The 19,373-nt window shown below is 40.6% G+C and overlaps 1 protein-coding gene and 1 long non-coding RNA gene across 3 annotated transcripts in view; one reads left to right on the top strand and one right to left on the bottom strand.

Moving 5' to 3' along the window:
- The window catches only part of nbeaa (neurobeachin a), a 772,475-nt gene that overhangs the window by 157,532 nt on the left and 595,570 nt on the right, over nt 1–19,373 (top strand). For both annotated transcript variants that reach the window (XM_073043888.1, XM_073043887.1), the window contains exon 11: nt 12,034–12,142. In XM_073043888.1, the coding sequence (XP_072899989.1) occupies nt 12,034–12,142 (109 nt within the window). The remainder of the gene's footprint in view (nt 1–12,033; nt 12,143–19,373) is intronic.
- The window catches only part of LOC140726904 (uncharacterized), a 284,399-nt gene that overhangs the window by 64,874 nt on the left and 200,152 nt on the right, over nt 1–19,373 (bottom strand). The gene's annotated exons all lie outside the window — the stretch shown is intronic.

The raw sequence follows: 19,373 nt of genomic DNA on the forward strand, positions 1-19,373 counted from the left end.
TGGAAAGTGGAATTAAAATGGACTATACCTCTTCCCACTCTGTTACTTGTAAAAAATGTAATCCCTTATCTCAATTCCACCGTCTCTGCCGGATCTGCTCTCAGGATGAGGTTTCTCATTCCAGACAAAGGAGATGTCCTCCTTTTTCAAAGAAAGGGGCTTCCTTTCCTACACCATCAACACATGCTCTTACCCCATTCTCCCACCACCCTACCAGGGATAGGGTTCCTCTTGTCCTCACCTGCCACCTACCAGCCTCTGTGTCCAGTACATAATTCTCCGGAACTTCTGTCATCTCCAACAGGATCCCACCACAAGCACATCTTTCCCTCCTTGCCCCTCCCCTCACTTTTCCTTTCTGCAGGGATCACTCCTTATGTGACTCTGTTGTTCATTCGTCCCTCCAAACTGATCTTGCTTTTGGCACTTATCTTTGCAAGCAGAACAAGTGCTACACCTGCCCTACACCTTCTCCCTCTCTGCCGTTCAGGGCCCCAAACAGTTCTTCCAGGTGTTGTGACACTTCACCTGTGCATCTGTTGGGGTCATATACTGTGTTCAGTGCTCCCATTGTGGCCTCCTGTCTATTGGTGAGACTTGACATAGATTAGGAGACCGTTTTGCTGAGCACCTTTGCTCCATCTGCCAGAAGAACCAGAATCTTCCAGTGGCCATCCATTTTAATACCCCTTCCCTTTCCCAATCGAATATGTCAACCCATGGCCTCCTCCACACAGGTTGGACAAACAACAGCTTGCATTCCGGCTGAGTAACCTCCAGCCTGAAAGCATGAACATTGACTTTGTGAACTTCTGGTAATACCTCCTTCCCTTTCCTTCACCAGTCCCAATCCCCTTTTACCTCTCTCATCTTATCTCCTTGCCTGCCCATTACCTCCCTCTGGTGCTCCTCCCCTCCCTTCTTCCATGGCCTTTTATCTAACCTATCAGATTCCCATTTCTCCAGCCCTGTATCTCTTTCACCAATCAACTTCCTAGCTCTTCACTTCACCCCCCTCCCAGTTTCACCTATCACCTTGTATTTCCCTCTCCCCTCCCCCACCTTTTAACTCTACTCCTCATCTTTTTTTCTCCAGTCCTGCTGAAGAGTCACTGCCCAAAATGTTGATTGTACTTCTTTTCCATAGATGATACCTGGACTGCTGAGTTTCTCCAGCATTTTGTGTGTGTTGGAGGAATTGGAAAAAGTTCTAGAGAATGCTGGGCAGAGGGGTTTTGTGAGGGACCCTGGTGTAGGTTGAGGTCTTTTTTGGTGGGAGTTGGAAGAAGACAGAATGGAAGCTGGATGAGAATGCCGTCCCTGTTGCACAAGGTGCTTTGTGCAGATGAATGGCTTCAAGGAGGAAAGACCAGTACTCTCGTGGGAGAGCCCATTTGTTCGAGATGGATTTCAAACAAGATTTGGAAGGGGGTGTGTGCTTTCACACAGACTGAGGGTCCAGCGTGCAAAGTTACAGACAACCTTAAGATGAGCTCCAACTTGTGTGCAAATTTGACTGTTTAATTATGATGGACCCCTTTTGTTTTTTTTTCTTTTCTTTAATAACTCTTTGGTTAGGTTAGCGTTCATAAATATACTTTCTTTATAATTGTATGCACTATACAATCCATTATTTCTTGCTGATGGGTGATTGCGGGAGGCAATATGTTATACAGCATTCACACAAACTGGGGTTTGGGTGGCCAAGACATCCCAGCTTCACAGGTTTGAAGGGACCATGTTATATGCACCCAAACCATATGGAGCCTGAGAAAGGTGGGTCTCTCGCTGTGATGTCCAAATGCTGTTAGCGAGTGGCTAACAAGCCGCATTTACAGAGATGCCCAATAAGAAAAAGGAGTTTCTATTACAATGACTTTATTGTCCAATTCATTGAATGGCTGTACAAGAGGTTAACAACTTATAGGTGAGTTGCATTGTGGTTGTAGCAATGCTGAGACAATCTGTTACTGCTTTGTATTTGGGGAAAAAAGAGCGAAATGATTTGTTATTGGAGAGAATGTGTGCACAGTATTTGGCCACAAAACTGGAGTCTTGGTAGTGAAAATTGAAAATGAGAAGAAATGTTCTGTATCCTTGAGAGGATGATACCCTCCAAGTAGATGATGAAAAAGCCATGAGGAACAGCTAACTATAGGATCCAGTGCCAGATAAATGCCCCCTTGGGACAGAAAATGTTTGTCCACCCACCCATCCATCCCTTCCTCCCACCCAGAACTGGCCTTTCCAGCCCTTCAAGCTGCACCACCCAACAACCCTTGACAACCCTGATTTACTCCTAACCTAATCACGGGACAGTTTACAATGACCAATTAACCTACCCGGTATGTCTTTGGACTGTGGGAGGAGACCAGAGAAAACTCACACTTTCCATGGAGAGGATGTACAGAGACTCTTTACAGAGATTACAGAGTCCAGGATTGAACTCTGACACCCTGTGCTGGAAAAGCATTGTGCTAACCACTGTGCCCATGTTGGAAGAAGCTTAATAGCTCAAGTCATCAAAATCAGTGAATATGTACCCATATCCATATCCTGCTAAATACAGTACTAGATTCAGCTAATGCTGAACTCACTGGGTTTCCATTAAGCAGATACAATTAATTTCTAACTGTTAGGGCTCAGTATCTAACACATGCTTAACTATGTTTACGTTTAACAGTATTGCCGTTTCATACCTACATCTCACAATTTATGTACAAAGGCCATTAACTAAGTACACTGAAAATCACTAAGTAGAACACCACTCTTTCCCCAGCCCATGTGAACTTGTGTTACTAATCAGAGGGGGAGAGGTGTGTCAGTGTACCGGTAATGTAGTCTCGATGGACTGATGGGAAGGTTGCTCCTGTGGTGTAATTACTGACAATGCTGAAACCATTGATAATGGCATCCTCATCCTGCCCTTTTTTCTCCCATCCCACTTTTCCATCATTACTAATTTTGTTACAAACTTCATTTGGTGAAAGCGATCAATTTCTCTCCTTTCTTCACCAATGCTTGTTTTTTTTTTGTGTATCAAATATCAGTCCTACAGTGTGTTAAGGTAATGCTGTTTATTAATGGAATAGGTGAAACATTGCATCAGTCTGTTTGACAATTTTAGCTACTGGCCCTGATCCTACGACTGCTATTAGACCTATTGGATTAGTGCTGGCAAGCATTTAGACACAAAATCCATAATTTATGCGGATTAATAAAATGGTTTTGTAATGAGTTACTTTAGGACACAGTGCAATAATGGCTAACAAAAGATTCAAAGCAAAAAGGCTGCAAGTGGAATGTTGAAAGGGTCTCCGGAGCGAAGGCATTTTACTACTTGGGATAAAGAGAAGCAAGACTGCACAGGCGTGTGACATAAGCCAGTAAAGAGCGGGAAGAGTTTAAAAAGAAGACCGATATACAGTGGGCAGTGTTTGGAGCAGGCAGTGGAGTGAGAGTGTAGCAGAGTGAGAGGGCTTTGGCTCAAAAGGGGCTTCAGCGAAGAAGGGTCGAGGCGAAGAACTGATTCGCAGAGACTTGCAGATAACAGTCTTCAACTTCCCCAGCAGGCTCTTCCCTTTTTTCTGTGGTCCTCCCGCTAACATCGGTTGCTCTGTCATGGCAGGTGAGCTCAGACCCATGCCATGCTCTTCCTGTGACATGTGGGAACTCAGGAAAGCTGACAGTATCCCTGAAGACTACGTGTGTAGGAAGTGTGTCCAGCTGCAGCTCCTGATAGACCGCATGGCAGCACTGGAGCTGTGCATGGACTCACTTTGTAGTGTCCGAGATGCTGAAAATGTTGTGGATAGCACATTTAGTGAGTTGGTCACACCGCAGTTTAAGGATCTAAGGAAAGATATGAAATGGGTGACCAACACAAAGAGTAGTAGCAGGAAGGTAGTAAAGGAGTCTCCTGTGGTCATCTCCCTCCAAAACAGATTATACCACTTTGGAATCTGTTGGCGTATTTGGCTCATCAGGTGGAGGTAGCAGTAGCCAGGATCATGGCACCGTGGCTGGCTCTGCTGCACATGAGGGCAAGATAAAGAGTGACAGAGCTGTTGTGGTAGGAGATTCCATGGTAAGGGGAATAGAGGAGCTTCTGTGGCCACAAACAGGACTCCCATATGGTGTGTTGCCTCCCGGGTGCAAGGTTTGGAGATGTCTCGGAGAGGCTGCAGGGCATTCTGAAAGGGGAGGGTGAGCAGCCAGCTGTCGTGGTGCATGTAGGTACTAACGATATAGGAGGAAAGTGGGATGAGGTCCTACAAGCTGAATTTAGGGAGCTAGGAGATAAATTAAAGAGTAGGACCTCAAAGGTAATCATCTCAGGATTATTACCAGTGCCACATGCTAGCCAGAGTTGAAATAGCAGGATAGCTAGAATGGATGTGTGACTTGAGCAGTGGTGCAGGAGGGAGGGTTTCAGATTCTTGGGGCATTGGAACCACTTCTGGGTGAGGTGGGACCAGTACCGTCCAGACGGTGTACATCTGGGCAAGGCTGGGATCAATGTTCTAGGGAGATTGTTTGCTAGTGCTGTTGGGGAGGCTTTAAACTATTATGGCAGGAGAATGGGAACCCACACAGAAAAGAAGAGGGAAGTGATGCAGAGACCAAAGCTAGATTTAGTGAAGAAAAAAGTAAGAGTAGAGTGTATAAAAGTAAAAAGCAAAAATCGCATAGGTCACTAGATTCTAAATGGACAATGAGTATAAGGGCACTTTATCAAAATGCCCATAATATTAGAAACAAGGTTAGTGAACTTGTGGCACAGATCAGTACCAAGGTTTATGATTTATTGGCCATTGCAAAAACCTGGTTGTAAGGTGGAGATGACTGGGAATTAAATATGCAAGAGTATCAGGTAATATGGAAAGATAGGCAGGAAGCCAGAGGAGATGGGGTGGCACTCTTGATTAAGGATGAGATCAGGGCAATTGTGAGAGATGATAGAAAATCTACGGAGCAGAATATTGTATCCCTCTGGTAGAGATTAAGAATAGTAAAGGGACAAAAATCACTGGTGGGTGTTGTCTGTAGGCCACCTAATAAATTATTGCAGTGGCAGAGGCGATTAACCAAAAAATAACTGAGGCTTGTAAGAACGGAATGGCAGTTGCCATGGGGGATTTTAACTTCCACATAGATTGGGTGAATCAGGTTGGACAAGGAAGTCTTGAGGAGGACTTCATAGAGTGCTTTCTTGAGCAGCATGTTAGTGAATCTACAAGGGAAAAACTATCTTAGATCTAATCGTGTGCAATGAGACAGGTAAGATTAACGATCTTGTAGCCAGGGATCCTCTTGGAAAGAGTGATCATAGTATGATTGAATTTTGCATTCAGATGGAGGATGAAATAGATCTAAAACTAGTGTATTATGTTTGAACAAGGGAGACTACAATGGGATGAGGAAGGAGTTGGCTAATGTGGATTGGGAGCACAGGCTATTTGGTGGGACAGCTGAGGAATAGTGGAATACTTTAAAAGAGATTTTTTGCAGTGCTGAACAAAAGTATATATCAGTCAAAAGTAAGGACAGTAAGTGTGGGGAGAGCCAGCCTTGAATAACTAAGGAAATAAAAGATAGTATCAAATTTAAAGCTCATGTGTACAAAGTCGTAGAGAGTAGTGGGAGACTGGAGGATTGGGAAAACTTTTAAAAAGCAACAGAGAACAACAAAACAAGAAATAAGGAAAGGGAAGATAGAGTATGAAAGTAAATTAGCATGAAGTATAAAAACAGGTAGCAATTTTTAAAATAAATATATAAAGTGGAAGAGGGTGGCTAAAGTCAACGTAGGTCCCTTGGAAGACGATAAGGGGAAATTGATATTGGGTGATAAGGAAATGGCTGAGGCATTGATTGACTATTTTATGTCGGTCTTCACTGTGGAGGACATGTCTAATTGAAAAAAGAATTGCCAAAGAAGGATGTTATGGACGAAATAGGAGGTGAGGACCTAGATAAAATTACTGTCACTAAAGAGATAGTGATGAGTAAACTAGAGGGCCTGAAGTGGATAAATCCTTTGGTCCTGATGGGATGCATCCCAGGGTACTGAAGGAATTGGCGGAGGTTATAGTAGGCACGTTGGTAATCATTTACCAAAATTCTCTAGACTGGGCAGGTCCAGGTTTGGAAGATAGCAAATGTCACGCCACTTTTTACAAAAGGGTGTAGGCAAAAGATGGGCAACTATAAACCAGTTAGCTTAACATCTGTAGTCGGGAAAATGCTTGAAGCTGTCATTAAGGAAGAAATAGCGAAACATTTAGAAGGAGTGGTTCCATTAGACAGACGCAGCATGGATTCAGAAAGGGCAGGTCCTGTTTGACAAACTTACTGGAGTTGTCGGAGGACATAATGAGTGCAGTGGATAGAGGGGAACAGGTGGATGTTGTATACTTGGATTTCCAGAAGGCGTTCGATAAGGTGCTGCACAAGAGACTTATAAATAAGATATAGATGCATGGAGTCGGAGGAAGTGTATTGGCATAGATAGTGGATTGGTTAACTGATAGAAGGCAGAGAGTTGGTATAAATGAGTGTTTCTCTGGTTGGCAGTCAGTAGTGAGTGGGGTGCCGCAGGGATCGGTGCTGGGCCGACAGCTGTTTACCATTTACATTGATGATTTGGAAAAGGGGACTCAGTGTAGCGTAGTAAAATTTGCTGATGGTACTAAACTGTGTGGAAAAGCAAATTGTACAGAGGATATGGAGAGCCTGCAGAGGGATATAGATTGGTTAAGTGAGTGGGCGAAGGTCTGGCAGATGGAATACAATGATGGTAAATGCAAAATCATCCACTTTGGAAAGAATAATAAAAGAGCAGATTATTACTTAAATGGTGAAAGATTGCAGCATGCTGTTGTGCAGAGGGACTTGGGAGTGCTTGTTCATGAATCGCAAAAAGTTGGCTTGCAGGTACAACAGGTTATTAAGAAGTCAAATGGAATGTTGGTCTTCATTGCTAGAGGGATTGAATTCAAGAGCAGGGAGGTCATGCTGCAACTGTACAGGGTACCGGTGAGGCCGCACCTGGAGTACTGTGTGCAGTTCTGGTCTCTATACTTCAGGAAGGATATACTGGCTTTGGAGGCAGTACAGAGGAGGTTCACCAGGTTGATTCCAGGGATTAAGGGGTTAACCTATGAGGAGAGATTGAGTCGCCTGGGACTGTACTCTCTGGAGTTCAGAAGAATGAGAGGGGATCTTATAGAAACATGCAAGATTTTGAATGGGATAGATAAGATAGTAGGAAAGTTGTTTCCATTGGTAGGTGAGACTAGAACTAGGGGACATTGCCTCAAGATGCAGGGGAGGAGATTTAGGACGGAGATGAGGAGAAACTGCTTTTCCCAGAGAGTGGTGAATCTGTGGAATTCTCTGCCCAGGGAAGCAGTTGAGGCTTCTTCACTAAATATATTTAAGATGCAGTTAGATAGGTTTTTACTTAGTAAGGGAATTAAGGGTTATGGGGGAAAGGCAGGTAGATGGAGCTGAATTTATGGACAGATCAGCCATGATCTTATTGAATGGTGGGTCAGGCTCGATGGGTCAGATAGCCTACTGCTGCTCCTATTTCTTATGTTAAAATTAAAAGGTAGTCTGAAAGGAGATATTGATAATATTAGCAAAAATATGAATACTGTTGAAGATTTTGTTTATTTATGAAGTGTGACAGAATTGATGGAGAAGGAAAGATATAATGAGAGTAAACAATTAAAAGGTGAAAATTGATTGTGACATTGCCTAGAGGTATGTAAAGTGTAGCGATTAGCAAAGGGAAACAAATCATGGAGAACACAAAAATGATAAAAACATAAATACATTTTTTGTTATCTTAGAAGTCACAAAAAAGTGTAGAACTAGGGATTGATTCAGAATATTTTAAGGAATAAGAGCTCATAAAGTACTAAGCCAATTTTGATAGTTAAATTTTGATAAATCTGTGAGATTAGATAACCTCTATCCTGGGAAATCAAGATGAGCTCTATTGCAATCATTGTTCCGTTGATTTTAACCCTTCATGGATTGTAGAATAGAGTTCTTGGATGGAAAGGTGAAAAACACATCAATATGACCATAAGATATAGGAGCAGAAGTAGGCCATTTGGCCCATTGACTCTGCTCCACTATTCAATTATAGGTTGATCCAATTCTTCCAGTCATCCCCACTCCCCTGCCTTCTCCCCATACCCTTTGATACCATGGCTAATCAGGAACCTATCTATCTCTGCCTTAAATGCACCCAATAACTTGGCCTCCACAGCTGCTCATGGCAACAAATTCCGCAGATTTACCACCCTCTGACTAAAGTAATTTCTCCGCATCTCTGTTCTAAATGGACGTCTTTCAATTCTGAAGTTGTGCCCTTTTGTTGTAGACCCTGCTACCATGGGAAATAACTTTGCCATATCTAATCTGTTCAGGCCTTTTAACATTCGGAATGTTTCTATGAGATTTCTTCTCATTCTCCTGAACTCCAGGGAATACAGCCCAAGGGCTGTCAGACTTTCTTAATATGATAACCCTTTAATTCCTGGAATCATTCTTGTGAATCTTCTCTGAACCCTCTCCAATGTTAGTATATCCTTTCTAAAATAAGGAGCCCAAAACTGCATACAATACTCCAAGTATGGTCTCTTGAGAGCCTTATAGAGCCTCAACATCACATCCCTGCTCTTGTATTCTATACCTCTAGAAATGAATGCCAACATTGCATTTGCCTTCTTCACCACTGACTCAACCTGGAGGTTATCTTTTAGGCTATCTTGAACAAGGACTCCCAATCCCCTTTGCATCTCTGCATTTTGAATTCACTCCCCATCTAAATAGTAGTCTGCCTGTTTATTTCATTTGCCACTTCTTTGCCCATTCCTCTAAACTATCTAACTCTCTCTGCAGGCTCTCTGTTTCTTCAACATGACCCACTTCTCCACCTATCTTTGTATCATTGACAAATTTAGCCACAAATCCATTAATTCTGTAGTTCACATCATTGACATAAATCATAAAAAGCAGTGGTCCTAACATCAACCCCTGTGGAACTCCACTGGTAAGCGGCAGCCAACCAGAATAAAATCCCTTTATTCCCATTCTCTGTTTTCTGCTGATCAGCGAATGCTCCACCTATGCTAGTAACTTCTCTGTAATTCCATGGGCTCTTATCTTGCTAAACAGCCTCATGTGCGGCACTTTGTCAAAGGCCTTCTGAAAATCCAAGTAGACCACATCTACTGCATCTCCTTTTCGCCCTGCTTGTAATTGCCTCAAAAAACTGCAGTAAGTTAGTCAGGCAGTATTTTCCTTTCAGGCTTTGGCCTATCTTGTCACGTGCCTCCAGGTACACCGTAATCTTCGCCTTAGCAATCGATTTCAACAACTTCCCAACCACTGATGTCAGGCTAACAGGTCTATAGTTTCCTTTCTGCTGCCTCCCACCCTTCTCAAATAGTGCAGTAACATTTACAATTTTCCAGTCATCTAGTACCATGCTAGAATCTATCGATTCTTGAAAGATCATTGTTAATGCCTCCGCAATCTCTTCAGCTACTTTCTTCAGAACCTGAGGGTGCATTCCATCAGGTCCAGGAGATTATCCACCCTCAGACCATTAAACTTCCTGAGCACCTTCTCAGTCATAATTTTCACTGCACATACTTCTCTTCCTTGTGATTCAATAAACTAGGGAGAGAGGGAAAGTGAAATGTATTCTGGAATCTAATCTTACAGACCTGGTACTATGGCACTTAGAATATAAGAATATGATTGGGAATAATCAATATGGGTTTTGAGATACAGCTTTTGATATCTGTTGGCACAACAGATAAATTGTGTGTTTAGCTTGTTTTTCCTTGGATTCTGGAATGCAAGCCACTTTTGTTGCAGATTATCCTGTAGTTAGTTACAAACTGCAGTTAGTGCCAGAGCCGTAATTTTTTTGTGCTAAGTCTTAGCGTTCCACTGCACAATTACTTGATATGCAATTGCGCCCTTGGAATAAGGAAATAAAAGAGTAAGAGAATACCTTTTCCAACCAGGTTGTCTGGGTATGGAAGGTTCATGTAACTCCATGTGATTATGTGCTGTGGGATCAATCTATTGCATGTGGCAGGATGAATGTTTATAAATTGGTACTAGCTTTGCAAGTAATTGTAGTCTTTTCAGAGAAGCAGTTTATCACAAAGGTATCTTCTTTGGATTTGTATTGAATGTAGGATGATGATAGTCATTGTTTAACCCAAGTAGCCACTTCTACAGACAGAGGAGTGTTTAATTTGTCTCTTCGATTTGAATTTAAATTCGATTTGAGTTCGATTTCAAGTTATTGAACATAGAATAGTTCAGCGCAGTACAGGCCCTTCAGCCCACAATGTTGTACCGACGCTTAAACCCTGCCTCTCATATAACCCCCCACCTTAAATTCCTCCATATACCTGTCTAGTAGTTGTTGTGTGGATATTTCCTTCGAGATTTGTGAAATCAAGAAACATTCCTGTTCTGAATTAATTACTTTTTCATTTGGTGGATTTTGTTTTGGCACCTTTCCATTTGTCATCACTGTTGAAATTAAATATGCAAGCATATTGACATCAAAAGAGTCTCTTGACATCATGTGGCAAGCTGGCAAGTCAGAGGTGTCTTAGTGGATAGGCAGAGGTGGATCATTAATGGTGTGCTGCACCATCTAGATGATATTCCTCACATCATGTCTTCACAACATTAGGTGTCTTGGTTTTCGGTCAATGTAAAAGTTTTCCTAACTGTGTTTAGTATGGTGGCTGGCCAACCTAACATAGCACACTACTCAATTGTAGAGTGCAAGAGCAGAGATCTGAAGTAGCCCCACAATACTACCTTAATCAGTGCCCTGCAAGTTTGTAACATATGTGAGTCCAGGATTTGGCCTTGTTTGCAACTTTCTGTAGATATAACATATTCTGCAGATATTGCATTATGACCATACTATTTATTGTAGAAATTCTTAAAACAGGGATTCCCAACTTGTTTATGCCATGGACTGCTGCCATTAACTGAAAGGTTTGTGGATCCCAGGTTCGGAATCAGTCTTAAAACATGTTCTGTATTTTTTTTCCTAATTCTAATGTCAGGTTCTTGACATCTCCATATATTAAGCCTAAGTAAGTATTTTTAGTGCTTTTTGTTTTTGGTTTATTTCAGATATGTGTTGTATTTTCTTAAATAAGATATTCATCAGTATTGAATTTTCTCTGCTCAAACGGCAATGTCAAATATTATGGTGGTCCAGTAATTTGTGAAATAATTACCATTTAATTGCTGGGGTTAATTGAATTCTTTAAGTCTGCAATCAGAGTGAATCCAGATGTGTGAAGATTTCTCCCTGTATTGTGAACACCTTATCATCAGAATTTTGAAATTATGTCACTCAAGTTAATATTGTAAGGCATAGGAATTCTTTGAGCAGTCTGATGTTCCGCTTTCACGGCTTCCTGATATTAACCTCATTTCTCAGTTGTTTAAAATCTTGAATGTAGGTAAACCAAATTGACACACTGAAAATCTTGAGCTGTGTTTGCAGTGTCATTGGTTGATAAAAGATCTTTGTACCACAGGAAAATTTGATATTAGTAATTGTTGTCAGCATAATACAATGAAACTTGCGATGTTCTTGTATGTTGTAACTAACTTATTCCTTTACCCTTTTTTGATCTTATTGTCAAAATTTTTTTGCTGAAGAAAGGACTTTCCCAATAATGTCCTTGAGTTCCCTGCCAAAGGCTGTGTAACGATTTACATTCATCTTCATTTATGATTCTTTAATACTCAAGTTCTTGACTTGCATACTTAACTGTACCAATGATTTAAATTAAGTTATTCAAGTATAATAGCAGTAATACTGCAGTGTTGAATTTCCTGCTTTAGAATTCATTGGTTTTAACTTTCTGAAGCCAATAATATGAAAGCAAGTTCATATGTAGATACATTTAGGACTGAGCAGAAGAACTATTTCAGACTAATTTTTGCATATTTCTGTAGTGCAACCCTTTTGGCATTTCTGGTTGACCTGCTGAAGAGCTCAGTTGCCATGCAAGAGCAAATGTTGGGAGGGAAAGGATTCTTGGTAATTGGTTACCTGTTGGAAAAGGTAAGTTTAAAAAGATACAACATGTTAAGTTAATAATGTAGCTGAAAATGTACAAATGTCTTAAAGCCTGTTCTGTAATGATTTCCAGTTTTTTGAAAGGTTGAGGACCATCCTATAAATGTAACTTAATTCTGAGTATTTCTAGTACTTTCTATTTTTATTTCAGACCTAAAATATTTCTTGTATTTTATTTAATTGTACATATATTATGGTTTTATAATCTTTTGCTTTCCTCACAAGAGGCTCATACAGAAGATTAAGCTGCATGGGATCCGCAAAGCATGGCTGTTTTGATTCAGAAATGGCTTGACATTAGAAGAGAGAGGGTAGTGATTGATGGGACTTACTCTGGTTCTTGGCCTGTGGTCCGTACTGGGAATTCTGCTGTTTATGATGACCTGGATGAAAATGTAGATGGATGGAATTGAGGATAATGTATAATGTTGTCAAAGGATAAAGCAGGTATAGTTAATTTTCAGATGTGGACAGAGAAATGGCAAATGGAGTTTAATTTGGCCAAATGTGAGGTGTTGCACTTTGGGAAATTAAATATATAGGGACACTATAATAGCAAAACTGTTAAGTGGTGTTGATGCAAAGAATGATCTTGGGTTATCACTCTATAGCTCCTTGAAAGTGGCTATACAGGTTTATGTGCGTGTAGGCCTCCGTTAATCTTGATAGACCATGGATTTGCACCTTGCTAAGTTTCCAGGGCGCAAGCCTGGGTAGGGTTTTTTTTTATGGAAGACCGACAGTTGTCCAAACTGCAAGTCTCCCCTCTCCACGCCACTGATGTTGTTCAAGGGAAGGGCATTAGGACCCATACAGCTTGGCACCAGTGTTGTCGCAGACTAATGTGTGGTTAAGTGCCTTGCTTAAGGACACACACACTGCCTCAGCTAAGGCTCAAACTAGCGACCTTCAGATAACTAGACGAATGCCTTAACCACTTGGCCATGTGCCAACATAAGTTTATAGGGTGGTAAAGAGTGCATAATCAGTGCCTATAAAAAGTATTTACCCCCCCTTGGAAGTTTTCAAGTTTTATTGTTTTACAACATGGAATTGCACTGGATTTATTATGGCTTTTTTGACACTGATAAACAGAAAAAGACGCTTCTGTGTCAAAGTGAAAACAGATCTCTACAAAATGATCTAAATTACAAATGTAAATCACAAAATAATTGATTGCATAAGTATTCACCCCCTTCAATATGACACACCACTGGTGAAGCCAATTTGGTCTTGGAAGTCACATACTTACTTAAATGAATTGAATCGAGTTGACTTTATTTCTTAGATGCTTCACATACATGAGGAGTGAAAATTTTTACATTACGTCTCTGTCTGAATGTGCAATTTGTGAGCTATAGTACTTTGTAATAGTTAGTATGTACAGTAACATATACAACAGAACAGTCAATATAGCCTAGAAATACATTGTGTCAACGTGAATTAATCAGTCTGATGGCCTCATGGAAGAAGCTGTCCCAGAGCCTGTTGGTCCTGGCCTTTATGCTGCGATACCATTTCCATGTTGGTAGCAGCTGGAACATTTGTGGCTGGGTTGACTCGGGTCCCCAATGATTGTTGAAGCCCTTTTTATGCACCTGTTGCTCTAAATGTCCTGAATAGTGGGAAGTTCACATCTACAGGTGCGCTGGGCTGTCTGCACCACTCTCTGCAGAGTCCTGCAATTGAGAGAAGTACAGTTCCTATACCAGGCAGTGATGCAGCCAGTCAGGATGCTCTCAATTGTGCTTCTGTAGAAAGTCCTTAGGATTTGGGGACTCATTCCAAACTTATTCAGCCATCTGAGGTGAATGAGGCGCTGTTGTGCTTTCTTCACCACAAGCCGGTATGTACAGACCAAGTGAGGTCCTCGGTAATGTGTATACTAAGGAACTTGAAACTGCTCAACCTCTCAACCCCAAATTTATTGATGTCAATAGGGGTGAGCCTGTCTCCATTTTTCTATAGTCTACAACCAGCTTCTTTGTTTTTGCGACATTGAGGGAAAGGTTGTTTTCTTGACTGTACCATGTCAGGGTGATGATTTCTTCTTTAGGCCAATCAGTGTAGTGTCGTCAGCAAATTGAATTAGCAGAGGTGTACAAAGAGTAAAAGAGGGGTGCTTAGGACATAGCCCTGAGGGGCTCCTATGTTTGGGGGGCAGAGGTGAGGGAGCCTATTCTTACCACTTGCCAGCATTCTGACAGGAAGTCCAGGATCCAGCTGCCCAAGGCAGGGTGAAGACCGAGGTCGCTGAACTTCCTGTCAAGCCTGGAGGTAATTATAGTGTTGAATGCTGAACTGTAGTCCAAGAATAGCATTCTCACATAAGTAACCTTTCTCTCCAGCTGTGTAAGAACAATATGTAGAGCTGTGGCTATTATCTCATCTGTTGATTGGTTGTGTCAGTAGGCGAATTGTAGGGGCTGCAGTGTGAGTGCAGATGTAGTCCTTGACCAGCCTCTCAAAGCATTTGTTTATTATTGAGGTGATTGCCTTTATGCAGTCAAAATGTTTCAATTGGTTGTAGTAAAAATACCCCTGTATGAGGAAGGTCCAACTCCTGGCAAAAATTAGACCATTCAAGCAACACCGCAAAAAGTGGAGTACAGTTAAGTCAAATCAATAAGAAATGAAATGAACATGGCACAGTTGTAAATCTGCCTAGAGCAGGCTGTCCTCAAAGCTGAATGACCATGCAAGAAGGGGACTAGTGAGGGAGGCCACTAAGAGACCATGACAACTCTGGAGGAGTTACAAGCTTCAGTGGCGGAGATGGGGGAGAAAAAACTCTCATGAAATCTCAGCTAGAATTTGCCAGAAGGCATATGGAGGAGACTGAAGTCAGCTGGAAGAAGGTTCTGTGGTCTGATGCAATCAAAACTTAGCTTTTTGGCAATCAGACTAAGCGCTTAGTTTGGCAAGGTTTGGCAAAAGCCAAATACCCCACATCATTAAAAACACACCATCCCTTCCGAGAAGTATGGTGGAGGCTGCATCATACTGTGGGGATGCTTCACTGCACTAGGTCCTGGAAAGCTTGTGAAGGTAAAGGGTAAAGTAAATGCTGCAAAACATAGGGAATTCCTGGAGGAAAACCTGATGCAGCCTGCTGGAGAACTGCAACTTGGGAGAAAATTTATTTTCCAGCAAGTCAATGACCCTAAACATAAAGCCAAAGCTACACAGGAATGGCTTAAAAGCAACAATGTTAATATCCTAGAATAGTCAAGTCAGAGTCCAGATCTCAATCAACTGAGAATTTGTGGCTGGACTTGAAAAGGGCTGTTCACTCATGATCCCCATGCAATCTAACAGAGTTTGAGCAGTTTTGTAAAGAAGAATGGGGGAAGTTGAAGTGTCCAGATGTGCAAAGCTGATAATGACCTATCCACACAGACTGAAGGCTATAATTGCTGTCAAAGGCACATTTACTAGATACTGACTTGAAGGGGGTAAGTAATGCAATCAATTATTTTGTATTTAATAACTATAACAAATTTTAAACATATTGTTGAAATTTATTTTCACTTTGACATGAAAGGGGCTTTTCTGTTGTTCAGTGTCAAAAAAGCCAAATTAAATCCTCTGATTCAGTGTTGTAAAATGCTAAAATTTGAAAACTTCCAAGGGGGGGCGGAATACTGTTCAAAAGTCGGGAAGTTATATTGTAGCTTTATAAAACTCTAGTTAGGCTGCATCTGGAGTATTGTGTTCAATTATGGTCATTCCATTATAGGAACAATGTGGAGCTTTTGGAGTGGTTGCAGAAGAGGTTTACCAGGTGCTCCCTGGATTAGTGTGCATATGCTGTAGGATGTTGGACTAGCTTTGGTTGTTTTCTCTCGAGTGGTAAAGCCTGCAGTGTGACCTGAAGGATGTTTGTAATATATTTTGATGTTTAGATAGAGAACACAGCCAGTTTCTTTCTTTCCCAGGGTCAAAACGTCTAATACTATAGGGCATAAATTTAACATAACAGGTGGTAAGTTCAAAGGAGAGGTGTGAGCAAATTTTTTACACAGAATGGTGGATGCCTGGAATGTGGTGGTGAAGACAAATACAGAAGAGGCATTTAAAAAACTCTGCTCACATGAATTTGCAGAGGATGAAAGAATATGAACATCTTATATGCAGAGGGATTTGTTTAGTTTGGCACAACATCATGGACCAAAGGAACTGTTCCTATGTTGTCTTGTATATGTTCTATGTTCTATGCTTTGGGCATGCTGACACATGCCCAAAGAAAGAACATTTGTTGTTAGTCCATATTAGTTTTAGCAAAGTGTTGAACAATGAGCAGCATGGCAGATTCTTGAGGCAAGTAAAAGAGAGAAGACTAAAATACAAAAAAAGGATAGGCTGGATTAAAACAAAATAGCTGGGTGCATTTAAATGAAGAGTAATTGGGATTTCAGTCACATAAGGGTCTTTGCAATGGAGTTCCAAACACTTCAACATTAGTCCCCTTGTTTTATAAATTAAGGAATTTATTAAGGAATTAATAAGGAATTAAGGAATTTATAAATTAAGGGAATTGTTGATCATATCAACAATGACAGTGAGGGAAAAGTTTCTATGTTACTGGAAGATATTTAAGAAAATAGTTATGTGCAGCAGAAATGTGACAAATGATTTCATTCAGGTGAGGTATAAGATAATGTATTTGGTTGAGGGTTGGTGAGGGTGGGAACAAAGTAAGGGAATATATGATAAATGGTAGAATACTAAAGAATGTAGCTCTGCTCTGATCACTGAAAGTTATAAAACAGGTGGATGAAATGATATATAGAATATCTTCTTTAATCACTGAGTGATAGAGTGATAGAATATTAAAGTTGACAGCTATAACTGTTTCAGCTAGAGTATTGCATATAACTCTAGACACCAGACTAGAAAAGGTGTGATAGTGAGAGAAAGAGTACAGTTATATTTGGGGATATTACTGAGGTATAGAATTTCAGTTGCGGTAATTTTCTCTGGAACAAAGGATACTGAAGGGAGATTTAGTTCAGGTGTATATAATTATGAATCACTCCAGTATGAAGTATTTACTCACTTTTGTAGAAAAGTCTTTGGTAATTAAATGGGTTAATTGAACTTAACTGATGGAAAGGTTTGTGGAAATTTGAAGAACTCTCCTCCTTCCAGTGTAATTGATGCCTCTAGTTTCCTGGAACAGCAAAAATTCTGCTGGAAGAACTCAGCGTTGAGCAGAACAACGCTGTGTTCAGGTGATTTGCCGTCCATTGTGGGCAATCGTGTCTCTCCATCCATTATGGTCCCTGACCCGCCGAATTGTAGTTGTTGCCTCCCGTTTCTAACCATGATGTTAATCCATCTATCATTTTCATTCTCTGTCGGCCTCTGCTTCTTTTTCCTTCCAGCTTTCCAGTTGTAACTAAATGTTCTAATGTCTATCTTTGCATGATGTGTCCAAAGAACTTTGATTGCTGTTTTTTGATTTATTTTTTTAAGTAATATACGTTTTGTTTTTGTTCTCTGTAGAACTTCTTCATTGGTTATCCTGTCCCTATATGATATGCATAGCATTCTTCTGAGAAACCACATCTCTGCTGCATTGATTCTTTTTTCCATTGCATTTGTCATGGTCTATGACTCGCAGCCATATATCAATATAAGAATAATGTAGCAGCTAAGAGCTCTAAGGCGAATGTCAATTGCCATTTTCTTGTTCATTAGGATGTTTCTCATTTCTGTAAATGCTGTTCTTGCCATTGCTATTCTTGCTTTTATGTCTGTTTTGCATTTGCCATCACATGTTACCCATGATCCAAGGTACTTGAAGTTGTGAACTTGTTTCAGCATTTCATTTCCCAATATGATCCTACAGTTTGGGATATTAGGTTTCTTTGATATTACCATTACTTCAGTTTTCTTTTTGTTTAAGGTTTGGCCAAGTCTTTCGCTCTCTGTGTTGATGGTAGATACTGGTTTCTGTAAATTTACTTCACTGTTTGCTATCAGTACTGTATTATCTGCATAGCAGAGGTTGTTGATATTGTATCCTCCTATACTTATTCCAGGTAGGTCTTAAATGGTTCTCATGATGTTTTCACTATACAGGGAGAGCAGGTCTGGTGATAGAACACAACCCTGTCTGACTCCTCGCTTTATTGGCTGATATTCACCAATTTCATTGTCTATCTGTATGGCTGCACTTTCTTGCCAATTAGATCTTCTCCGTCGATATTAATATCTTTAAGCATTTTCATGATGACTTGGTATTTCACTGTGTCAAAGGCTTTTGTGTAGTCAATGAAACAAGTATAGGTCTTGTTGTACTTCTATTGACCTTTCAATAATATTCCTGAGAATATAAGTTGCGTTTGATGTTCCCTTGCCTTCGACAAAGCCGCACTGTTCTTCACTGATCTCTGGTTTAATTTTGTTTCTTATTCTGAGCATGATGATTCTAAGTAGAATTTTTGTGAGGCGGCTCATTAAACTAATTGTTCTGGTTTGTCCACACACTGTTGCACCTGGTTTCTTTGGCAGTGCAATGAATACTGCCTTTAAAAGATCTTCTGGTACTTTGCCACTGTTGTATATTCTATTCAATAAGATTGCTAATTTCTTCTAGTGCTTCATACAGTTCAACTGGAATGTTATCTGGTCCTGATGACTTCCCCTTTTGCATTTACTTCATAGCATGTTCCACTTCTTCTTTCAGTATTGCTGGGCCCTCGTCGTTGTTGCCAATATAAAAGTTGTCCTTTTGGTCTTTGTCATTGTAATAGGTCTTTGATGTATTCTGACCATCTTTGTATTATTTTTCCTTTTTCCATAATTGTAGATCCGTCTTTTGCTTTTATACATCCTGTTGTTGCCCCGCTTTTCTTCTGATTTGTGACCTCTTTGATCTCGTTGTGCATACGTTTGTTGTTGTTGGTCTTCTGCAATTGTTCTATTAACTCACATTTGTCCTTAAGCCACTTTTCTTTTGCTTCCTTGCACTTGGTTGTTATCTGTCCATGCAAGGATACGTAGGCATCTATGGTGGGAAGGGAATTGTTGGTATTTCAGGACAAAGGCCTGCTTCAGAATGGATATTGTAGGCAGGAACCTGGTTTACATATAAAAGATAATTAACCTGATACTTTTCACAATCTGTTAAACTAAGTGTCAGTAGTTTGAAATTCCCAGTTTACCCAGAATTAAATTGGATTCTACATTTAAAAAAATACGATTATGT

This window comes from Hemitrygon akajei, chromosome 4 (assembly GCF_048418815.1).
Source record: "Hemitrygon akajei chromosome 4, sHemAka1.3, whole genome shotgun sequence".
NCBI classification, from domain to species: domain Eukaryota; kingdom Metazoa; phylum Chordata; class Chondrichthyes; order Myliobatiformes; family Dasyatidae; genus Hemitrygon; species Hemitrygon akajei.